This window comes from Malania oleifera, chromosome 1 (genome assembly GCF_029873635.1).
Source record: "Malania oleifera isolate guangnan ecotype guangnan chromosome 1, ASM2987363v1, whole genome shotgun sequence".
In the NCBI taxonomy this organism is placed as follows: Eukaryota; Viridiplantae; Streptophyta; class Magnoliopsida; order Santalales; family Ximeniaceae; genus Malania; species Malania oleifera.
In genome coordinates, this window is record NC_080417.1 from 39,260,266 (window position 1) to 39,272,370 (window position 12,105).

The 12,105-nt window shown below is 38.8% G+C and overlaps 1 protein-coding gene across 1 annotated transcript in view; it reads right to left on the reverse strand.

Moving 5' to 3' along the window:
• Positions 1 to 528: 528 nt before the first annotated feature.
• The window catches only part of LOC131164840 (aldehyde dehydrogenase family 3 member F1-like), a 30,118-nt gene continuing 18,541 nt past the window's right edge, over positions 529 to 12,105 (reverse strand). Inside the window, exons 8-10 of the mRNA XM_058122354.1 lie at positions 1,359 to 1,449; positions 1,130 to 1,279; positions 529 to 1,035 (exon numbers count right to left, since the gene is read on the reverse strand). Coding sequence (XP_057978337.1) covers positions 793 to 1,035; positions 1,130 to 1,279; positions 1,359 to 1,449 — 484 coding nt within the window. The 3' untranslated portion in view covers positions 529 to 792. The remainder of the gene's footprint in view (positions 1,036 to 1,129; positions 1,280 to 1,358; positions 1,450 to 12,105) is intronic.

A 12,105-nucleotide genomic window follows, 5' to 3' on the forward strand; every position in this document is an offset into this window, starting at 1 on the left:
AAAATTTCTCTCTACATCATAGTACTTAAAATGAAGATTTGATCAAATGTGACTAAAAAATAACAAAAATCAAACATTAATCATGCGTAAAATCAAAATTTTATTCAATGATTTACTGTATATTTTATTCTCTTCCTTTCCTTGATAAACTAAACATGAAAAAGTAAATTTATTTCTATTTTTTTTTCTCATATTTTCCAAGTTCGAAACAAGTCATAATAAATTGATGAACAAAGGTGACTCACTCACTTGGGACAAAGCATGCCAAAATGACTTTGAAATCATTCACGCTGCTTTAATCCTTCAGTTCTAGAAGCTCTTGGACAATCACCGGGGAATTCACTCTGAACACTACGCCCAAATACTTGCTGATGGGCAATTCACTATGAATATTATGCCAAATTTATCATAAAATGATTGGCCATCTCAACCAATGAGTTGCAGCAAATCTAACTAGTAAAACAAGACTTATAAGAAGGGGCTCAATGAGCAATTGACATGAACTAAATCAACCAGAACTCTGCATTAGGGGACACAACAACATATATCTATTAGCCTACATTCATCAAGCAGGGAAGACAGGGAGAGCATCGGCTTGCTGAAATTGCCCTTCAAAAGTCACAAAAAACAATAGAGAGACTTACAGATGACAGGTTAACCATTATAGCTATTGTTGTTCCACTCTCAACGCTGAAAAAAAAAGTACATCGATACATAATTCCTACAGACGACAATTCCCTTCCTTGTGCTCTTATTACGTTCATCAGTTCAGTTTCAACACATAGCTTGATTTCACCACCATCTCTTCAATCCCAACATAAGCAGCAGTAGACCAAAGTAGTCATATCTATAAGCCAATCTTATAAATTGATTCTTGAAATTGTTCCAAGGCGGATACCTGGGTTCGATTTCTAGTAAGAAAGACCCTCTCAGAACCGCTTTTTCGTGGCTGAAATTATCGAATGAGTACTTCCCATGGTATCTCCCAAAACCACTCTGACCAACACCTCCAAACGGCAGGCTGTCACATAGGTACTGCAAATACCGGAAAAAAAAAAATTTGGCCTAATTTTAAATTTCCTTGCTCCTTGCTAGCCAATGCGGGAATGTGAAAAGAAATCAGCGATACCTGAATGATGACATCATTGAAAGTCACAGAGCCTGAGGATGTTTCTGACAAAATTTGCCTCTTGAATGCTTCATCTTTAGTGAAGGCATAAATGGCAAGAGGCTTTGACCTTGAGTTTATGAACTCGATACTTTCTTGAATATTGTTCAACTGCGAAATGAATAAAAGCTTTCAGAAGAGAAGTTTAAAAACTGTGCAGCAAAGAATAAATGTTAAGACTTGTCCTCACCGTAATGATTGGGAGCAATGGGCCAAAGATTTCTTCTGTCATGATCTCAGCATCCAGCGGAGGATCTAACAAGATTGTTGGTTCGATTATCCTGTGAATAATGAATAACTTCTAACCTATGAGATAGTGGTTCCTGATCATTTGATTTGATACTTTGGGCTTGAAAAACGAGTTGAACTATGGTAATTATGCAATCGCTCGTCAACTATTTCTATGAAAGGATCCAAGAAAAAGGCAGTTAAGTAGGCACCCATGTAACTTGGAACACTGGATGCAAAACCAAGATTTGTTTTTTTCGTTTTTTGTTTTTTGTTTTTTTTTTCAAAGAGAAGGAATATGATTTCTGTTGAGCTTATTTTGAATTAATGCATTCATGCGTCTTAGTTCTTGTATGTGCAAATTCAATGTTAGCATTTTAATTGTGGTTCATTTATTAAACAATTAATTGAGGTTTATATAATTAGTTGGGTTCATGAAACTAGATGTTCAAAAGTCATGTTTTGTACTTATAAATACCCCCTTTGTACTCAAGTTTGAGACCAAGTGAATACACACATCTCTTCCTTCTTTTTAACAAAGTAGTATCAGAGCGATTTCCTTTGAGAGATGCCTAACAATAGTGGAATGTATTCATTTCAATTTCCTCGTTTTACAAAAGAAAATTATGAAACTTGATGTATTCGTACAAAAGCGGTGTTTGGCTCGCAAGATGTGTGGGAGGTTGTAGAAAAAGATTATATCCCACCTCAAAATGAAGTTTCTTTGCCTAAAAAATGAGAAGGATGTTTTGGCTAAGACAAGGTAGAAGGATTAGCAAGACCTCTCCCTCATCCATCAATGTTTAGATGATTTGATGTTTGATAAGGTGGCCAATGCATCCCCCCAAAGGAAACTTGGGAAATTTTGCAAAGCTCCCTCCAAGGAGATGACGAAGTGAAGAAGGTGCGACTCCAAACGTTATGAGGTGATTTTGAAGCTTTGCGTATGAAGGAATCTAAATCAATTTCGGATTATTGTTTAAGGGTGAGGGCTGTTGTGAATCAAATAAAGAGGATGGAGATAAAGTTGAAGATGTTCAAGTAATAGAGAAGATTCTTCATTTCTTAACTCCAAAATTTGATTATATGGTGTGTCATCGAGGAGTCCAAAGATCTAGATTCCATGACGCTTGAACAATTAGAAGGCTCTTCACAAGCCCATGAAGACAAGATCAAGAGGAGGCAAGATGAACCATTAGAACAAGTTCTCAAACCTACGGTTTCTCTTAAAGATGATCAAGGCGATAAGAGCCAAAGAGGACAAGGGCATGGACGAGGACGTGGCCGTGGTAATGGTTGTGGTAGAGGAGGAAGAGGTAGAAATGATCAAATGATTTCAAAAATGATGAAAGGAGCTATCAATCACATAAAAGTCATGGACGTGCAAGAGGAAGAGGCAACAATCCTAGAACGAATGAGAGGAGGTATAACAAGTCTCATATTGAATGTTACAATTGTTACAAATTTGGGCATTATTCTTGGGAATGTTATAGTGCGCCTAATGATGTGGAGGAAAATTCCAATCTAGTAGATGAAAAGCAAGAAACCTTAGAGCACACTCTATTACTAGCATTCAAAAATGAGGAGAATGATGAAAAAAGTTTGTGGTTCTTAGATAATGGAGCAAGCAATCACATGTGTGGAGATAAAGAAAAAATTGTCATGCTTGAGGAGAAGGTGAATGAGAATGTTTCATTTGGAGACTCTTCAAATATTCAAAGGAAAAATTGTCACGCTTGAGGAGAAGGTGAATGAGAATGTTTCATTTGGAGACTCTTCAAATATTCAAATATGTGGGAAATGTACAATTTTGATTCTTTCAAAATATGGGAGCCATATTCTTATTAATGATGTCCATTATGTGCCTAAATTGAAAAGTAACATCTTGAGTTTGGGACAACTCCTCGAAAAGGGTTATGAAATTCACATGAAAGATCGATATCTTTGGTTTAGAGATAAAAATGCTAATTTGTCTGCTAAAGTGATCATGTCGAAGAGTAGGACATTTATGCTAAATCTCAAGAAAATTGAAGCAAAATGCTTGAAAGTGAGCGTGAAGAATGAAGCATGGTGTTGGCACATGAGACTTGGGCACTTGAATTTTGGAGCACTTAAAAGTTGTGGGAGACAAACACATGGTGAATGGGATGCCCTCCATCAACCATCAACATCATTTATGTGAATCATGTCTCCATAGAAAGCATTCAAGAAGAAGTTTTCCAAAAAAAGGCTATGTCAAGAGCAACGGAACCACTTCAACTTGTTCATACAAACATGTGTGGACCAATCAATCCACCGTCATTTGGCAAGAATAAATATTTCTTACTTTTCATTGATAATTAATATAGTAGAATAAATTGGGTTTATTTCCTCAAGCAAAAATCAGAAGCAATTGAAGCATTTAAAAATTTCAAGGGTTTTGTGGAAAATGCAAGTGGCTACAAAATTAAATCTTTGAGGTCCGATAGAGGAGGCGAATTCATTTCCAAAAAATTTAATGAATTTTATGAATTACATGGAATTCGTCGTCCTTTAACAGTTCCAAGATCACCTCAGCAAAATGATGTTGCAGAGAGGAAAAACATAACCATTCTTAATATAGTCCGAGTGCATGTTGAAAGCAAAAAATATGCCCAAGGAATTTTGGGCAGAAGCTGTTTCTTTTGCAGGTTACTTGTCTAACACGTGAAGGATCAAACTTTGCAAGAAGCATCGAGTGGAAGAAAGCCTAGTATTGCTCTTTTTTCGGATCCTTGGAAGCAGTGCATATGTTCATGTGCCACAACAAGAAAGATCCAAGCTTAATTAACATACTGTTAAGCATGTCTTCATTGGCTATGATTTAAATTCCAAAGGGTACAAGTTGTACAATCCAAGCAATGGCAAGATTGTTGTAAGTCGAGGTGTTGAATTTGATGAAGAAGTAAGGTGGAATTGGGAAGCAATAGAAGAACAAGCTTATGATTTCTTTCCGTACTTTGAAGATGAAGAGGAAGATAGCATAATACCTACTCAAGATTCAACTCCACCTCCTGCTCCGAATTCCTTTATTCATCAAGAAAGTTCAAGTTATAGTGGATGAAAAATGAGGAGTATTCTTAATATTTATGATGAAACTGAAGAAGTCACTAATTATGAAATGAGTAATTTGTTTTGTCTCTTAGTAGACAATGAGCAATTAACCTTTGAAGATGCTATGGAAGACAGAGGGTGGAGGCAAGCCAGGGAAGAAGAGATCAAAGCAATTGAGAAGAATGATACTTGGGAGTTATCAACTCTTCCCAAGGATTACGAAGCTATTGGAGTCAAATGGGTCTACAAAACAAAAAAATACTCAAAAGGAGAAGTGGAGAGGTATAAAGCAAGGCTCATTGCTAAAGGCTACAAGCAAAAACATGGAGTAGACTATGAAGAAGTTTTTGCACTTCTTGCTCACATGGAGACAATTCGTTTGTTTGTTTCTCTGGCAACATGAATGAAATGGAAGATCTATCAACTTGATGTAAAGTTTGCCTTTCTAAATGGCTATCTTGAAGAGGAAGTCTATGTTGAACAACCAATTAGCTTTATGGTGGAAGGACACGACGATAAAGTCTTGAGGTGTAAGAAAGCATTTTATGGATTAAAACAAGCACCAAGAGCATGGAATAGTTAGATTGGTATGTATTTCCAAAAGAATGAGTTTGTTCGTTGCCTTTATGAGTATGCTCTCTACGTTAAAAATTTTGACAATGTTGATATTTTGCTTGTTTGCCTTTACGTGGATGATCTTGTTTTCATTGGTAATAATCTAAGCTTGTTTAAAGATTTCATGAAAGCTATGTCACTTGAGTTTGAGATTATTGACATAGGGCTTATGTCATACTATTTGGGCCTATAAGTGAAGCAAATGGAGGATAGATTTTTTATTTCACAAGAAGGCTATGCAAGAAAAGTGTTAATATTGTGAAAAAAGAATTGCATAGTGGAATATATAGGATCAAACACATGTAGCACTTAATGATGAAAATACAGAAACAATTCGCAACAAATATATGAAAGCAATAATAACACAATATGCAAGGAATTATGTGGTTTGAAAATGTCTACATCCATGGGATCAAACAACAACAATTCACTATCTTCTTGTCCAAAATACATGAACAATACATCAACCACACACATACACATCATAAACAATGTATATATAAAGTTCTTGGAGGTTTTTCCCTCTAAACTCCAACCAACTTAACGTTCCTTTATCCAAAATTTAAAATTTGCGTTGGGTATCTTGAGCCAAATCGTCAATGGTTTGGGCCAAACCGTTGATTGTTTTAGGCAGAGAGTAAAGTCTCTTAGACACTGCTCCAAACCATCGATAGTTAAAGCTTTACCGTTGACGGTTTCCCCTATTGCTACTTTATTTCTTTCGTGTTTTCCCTTTGTGCATGCTTTCCACTTAGTATATGAGCCACATATCACAATTATCTCCATCTTGGCGAATATACGCCCCTTAGGAGAAACTGAAAACATGAACTCATTGCTCCACCTTGATCTTGGGACATTAGGTTGGGACTATCTCCCTTTTAGAAATTGGAGACAAAAACCAAGTCCAAACAAGGCTTGAACTTGCCTATGACAGCTTCGGCTTCTACCATGAATCCTGATTCAATTGTAGATGTAACAACTCAAGATTGCACCCTAAGCTTCTAACAAGTTGGCCTTCCCTCAATAGTAAACATAAAACTTGTTGTAAACCTTATATCATTAAAACCCTTTGCATAGTTTGCATCAACATACTTCACAAACGGACGACTCTATTTCTTGTCGAAACACCCCATTGCACTAGCATAGGAGACCTTTGACATATCCCGGACATCATCGTACGCCTTTGGGTACCAAGTGGTAGACATTTTACATTGATTCTCCACAAAATCACCCTGAGACAACAAACAAAGTCTCCGTGCAATTTTGTCCACAAAGCCACCTTGAGATAATACCAATCTCCTTGCAGTTCTGTCCATGCGAATCTTCAAACCAAGGCTCTTCTTGGCCGTACCCAAAAACTTCGTGTCAAAACCTTTCAACAAAGTTCCCAATTGATAATGTAATGCCCCAACCTGGGTCTGATAGGGAGCACTGCGTCTCTCCTCCTCCACTTGGACCAGACAACAGGGGGCGGACCTTATCACTCTAATGACTGAACTCATAAACCAACATGTGTCATTTTCAGTGTGTTTTGTCCTCACTCACACACTTTCTAAGAAAACTTCCCAGAAGGTCACCTATCTCAAGATTACTCCAAGCCAAACACGCTTAACCATAGAGTTCTTATGGGAAAGCTCCCGAAAAGAAAGGTGCACCTTGTTGATATAGATAGTAACATCAAATCCTTTTCAAGCCTTTCTTCCACGGGGTATCACATTCTCCCCCACTTACAGAACGCAACGTTCTCATTGCGAACCCACATTTCCAAACCCATGCGATGTGAATCTCATCACACTTCTGGCTGGGTAATTTCTCTGATACGATTTTGTAACACCCCAATTTGGGTCTGCTAGGGAGCATTGCGTCTCTCCTCCTCCACCTAGACAAGACAACAGGGGGGCCGGGCCTCTTATTTGACTAATGACTGGCCACACAGACCAACACGTGTCCTTTTCAATGTGTTTTGTCCTTACTTACACACTTCTTGAGAAAACTTCCCAAAAGGTAACTCATCCCAAGATTACTCTAAGCCAAGCACGCTTAACAGTGGAATTCTTATGGGAAGGCTTCCAAAAAGAAAGGTGCACTTTAATGATATGGTTAGTAACATCAAATCCTTTTCAAGTCTTTCTTCCACGGGGTATCACATTATATTGTAGAAACTCGAACCCGAAAAATAAATAAATAAAGAAGAATATAAGAAAAGGGAATTTAAAAAGGAAATTTCAGTAGGCTTCGTCAATGAAGAAATCCCAAATGATTGAAATTTCAGGCTTAGGGTTCGTTAACAAAGCCCTTCTTTCATCGACGAACGCTCTTCTACAGTTTGTCGACGAAGGCATCAGTCGTTGATGAAGGTGACCGAATCAACAGCCTATAATTTGATTTTTTGGTTGCTTAATCATTAAGAAACCAAATTTCTCTCTCTCTCTCTCTCTCTCTCTCTCTCTCTCTCTCTCTATAATTTCTCGCCATTCATTGCCAAATTCGACGATCGAAAGTTACTTCGAGGATCTAGGGGAGTTTCTCTACAAGTCTAGTGGAGCAGATTTTTGATCTGAACTTTTCAGACATTGCTCCAAAATCAGGGTAAGTAGGGTATTTTAAGGCTATATAGTTGTTTTGGAGTATAGAGGGCATAGGAAATGCTAAATGTGGAATATTCTAGGGTTTGTGTTGATTTATCTAGGGGAAATGTGATTTCAGGATTTTGGGCTTCGTAACACCGTAGGGCATGCATTATTGGGTTTTCAGTGGGTTTTCTTGTAAGTCAGGCAAGGGGATTATATTATGTCAGCTTTTTGTGAAAAATGGACTAATTAAAATGCAGTATATGTTTTTGAGAGAATTATAGTGGTTGGTTTGATCATCTCTTATTTTCTATTAAATATGTAGTATGAGTTAAATAAAACCCTAGAAATGCTCATACCCTATTTTCAGCAACTTATGTTTTTCCAAGTTAGGTTATTTTATTTACAATTAACAAATGGAAATTGTGTGGCATGGGAACGGTTTTAAATGGCATATGTGAACAAAAGGTTTTAACTAGTTTTTATACTGTATACGATATAACAGCTGGGGGCTAAGTGTTGATATAACTGCCGAGGGCCGAGTTTTGATATAACGGCCGCAGGTCGAGTTTGATATGACGGTCGAGGGCTGAGTTTTGATATAATGGCTGGGGGCCGAGTTTGATATGACGACCGGGGGGCTGGGTTTTTATTGAATGATAGTTTTATATGAAATGAGTTATTATACAGTTTTTATTATGTAAATTGCCATAGATGATTCTAGAACCCTGTGGATCTGTGATGTGATAATGTGATATTGTGAGCACGGTACTGTAACTATATGTGGGCAATTAGTGCAATCACACGGGCATGGAAGTGTGATGTTGGGATAGTCGATTGGAGACCTGGGCCACAGTACTACTCCAAGGTTTTTGCCAGGGGGCCCAATTTGAGGAATTTCAAATGACCATAGGTAAGCATAACTTTACTTACTACCTTAAAGTTTTTAACTCATCTGGGGAACCGCCAGCTGCGAGTTCAGTCCAGCCTTTGGGCCGCACAACCCATCATGGGGGAAGCATGTCATATGAGTATGTGATAGTGTGATGACGCTACTTTGACAATCCATGTTGCGTCTTTTATGCATATATGGGCAAATTTACTATAAATGGGCTATATTGAGCGGACAGTTATTACTTGGAAATTATGTATCTTCTGATATACGGTATAGTATAGTTCTCTTTAAATGCTATGTTTATGTACACTTAAATGATGAAATTTTATTTCACACGAGAACCCATGCTGGTCACACACTGATATTAATATAATCGATCTTACTGAGAAATGTCTCACCCCATTATACAAATGATTTTTCAGGTCCTTCGGGGAACCGTATCTAGGTTGCTTCAGGGCGGGGATTAGACATTTTGGGGGTGCTAGACGGAGCTGGTGAGTCACCGGAGATTTATTTTCTCCTTTGGTTGTGTTGTATTATATAGACAAATAGTTGCATGGATATGTATTTGGGGAACAATTAGAACTTCGGTAAAGAATGTCAATGCTTTAGTAATCTTCCATTGTATGGTTTAAATTCAATATTGGCAGGTGCTCCTGGGATTTCCTAGTTAGGGCGGGTTGCATTCATGTATACATGTATATGTGATCTCAAAGAGAGTATTTCTATATGTTTATTTATTTTACTTGCACTTTGGGTCCACGTGGCGAGTCAGGACGCTACAGGTGGTATCAGAACGTGGGTTGTTAGGTTTTGCAGACTAGGCTGGATGATTTTACCAGAGTATAGGCTTAAGTAGGATGAGGATAAGAATGGTTAGAATAAGAATTTTGAGTTTTTCTTTGTAAGCCTAGAGGCAAAGATCCCTTGACGGGCTTCTATGTTGTTTTTCTGGATCAGTCGACAGGTTCAGAAAACCACGACAATCCATTGATGGTTTTGTTTCTGAACGGAAGGGTAGAAACTTGAAAACTAGGATGGGAATATGAAATTGGCAGATTATGTCATGAATTAGGGGAAAAATAGATAGGCCGGTATTTGAAATTTATTGAAAGTAAATATTTTAGTGTTATAATTGCACCATATATGTTGGGATACGAGAATTCTAAATTCGTTTTGGTTCTATCTTCAGGATGGATCCCAGGGACAGTAATGTTATTGCAGGAGGAAGTAGCAGTGAGGGAGCTGCCCATGAGGGTGGCAATGATTCTATAGTGGCGTTTCGGGATTTTGCCCAGCAGTTTATTGCCGAGGTTATGTGGAATTTTTGGGGGCATGATCGTCCCACTGCTGAGCTGGGAGATTCTATTGAGAAGTTCACTTGCCTAAAACATCCTACCTTTGTGGGAAGCACCAACCCGATCCTTGCAGAAAATTGGATTCGGGAGATCGGAAAGATCTTGACTGTACTGTGATGCACCGATAAGCAGTAGGTGCTATATGCTACATTTAAGTTGACCGAAGAGGCCAAGAGATGGTGGGAAGCAGTAAAGCTACTTGAGGAGCAGAGAATGGTACAGGTGGCGATGATGTGGAGCCGTTTTAAAGAAGTATTCTTTTATCAGTATTTTCGAGCCTCTGTTAGGAAAGCAAAGGCAGAGGAGTTCCTAAACTTGACTCAAAGACAACTAACAATTCAACAATACGCCGCCCGATTCGTGGAGCTGTCCTGATTTGCTCCGTACATGGTACCTGATGAGTTTGCGAAGGCTTGGAAGTTCGAGAGGGGTATGAGGAAAAAGATTATAAAACAGGTAGCCATGTTGTAGGTACAGGAGTTTGCTACACTAGTGGATAAGGCCACTGTGGCAGAGGTGAGTTTATAGGAGGATGTGGAGGTAAAGAACTCGAAGAAAAGGCCGATGCCTTCTAGTTCACATTCAGGTGCAAGGCAGGGTCCTTGGAGAAGGTATGGTCATGGCAGAGGCTAGCGACAGGATATGGGTGCTAGGGCATTTTAGGGTACCTCATCACACCCTGTTTGCCCTAAGTGTGGCAGGTGGCATTCTGGAGAGTGCAGGGGCGGACTGAGTGACTGTTACCCGTGTGGTAAGCTCGGACATATGGTGCAAGAATGTCGCGAGACGCTGAATTTCCCACCTCCACAGCAGCAGTATCGGGGAGGTAATCAGGCACCACGTGGAAACTATTTGAGGGGTACGACCCAGGAGTGGGTGTATTCCTTAACTCCTAGCGATGCTTAGAACGCTTGTGACGTGGTGACAGGTACAATTTCCATTTTGTCAAATAGTGCCATTGTATTGTTTGACTCAGGGGCGATGCATTCTTTTATTTCTCAGAGTTTCATTAAATTGTGTATGGTAGAAACGCAACCGTTAGATTCTGAGTTAGAAGTGGTCATACCGACAGGGTCAGTGGTAGTGTGTAGTATAGTGATCTGAGAATATCCAGTGGAAATTTAAGGGAGAATGATACCTGCTAATTTGATTATATTTGATATGCATGACTTTGATCTTATTTTGGGAATGGATTGGTTAGCATCCAGTTATGCGAGTATTGACTGCCACTAGAAGGAGGTGGTGTTCCGACCTCTTGAAAAGCTGGAGTTTATGTTTGTCAGGTCGTGTGTGCACTCTACATTATATATCTTTTCAGCTATGCAAACGAGGAGGTTACTCTTAGAGGGATGCCAAGGTATTTAACATTCATAAAAGAGGCACCGAGGAAGGAACGTAAACTGGATGATATTTCCGTGGTAAGGGAGTTTTCAGATATTTTTCCAGAGGACTTATCGGGATTACCTCTTGATCGCGAGGTGAAATTTGTCATTGAGTTTCTTCCAAGGACAACATCTATTTCTAGGACTTCATATAGAATGGCTGCAGCGGAATTAAAAGAGTTAAAGGAGCAGCTGTAGGAACTTCTTGATAAGGGGTTTATTAGATCAAGTGTTTCACCCTGGGGAGCATTGGAGCTATTTGTAAAGAAGAAGGATAAGTTGATGAGGATATACATCGACTATAGAGAGATTAATAAAGTGAAAAAAAAGAATAAATACCCGTTACCCTGAATTGATGATCCGTTTGACTAGTTACAGGGCACACAAGTCTTTTCTAAGATTGATCTGCGATCTGGGTATCATTAGGTGAGAGTTAAATCAGAGGATGTACCAAAGACAACTTTTCGTACAAGGTATGACCACTATGATTTTCTGGTTATGCCATTCAGGTTGACCAATGCTCCTGTGGCATTTATGAGCCTAATGAACAGGGTATTTCACGAGTACCTAGATCGGTTCGTGATAGTATTCATCATGGACATCCTAGTTTATTCGAGAAGTCCTGCAGAGCATGCAACTCACTTGGGGTTAGTACTCTAGGTACTCAAAGAAAAGAAATTGTTTGCAAAGTTCAAGAAATGCGAATTCTGGTTAGAGCAAGTGGCATTTTCTAAGACATGTAGTGTCTAAGGAAGGCATTTCAGTGGACCCGAGTAAGATTGAAGCGGTAGTTGGTTGGGTGAGACTGAAGAACGTG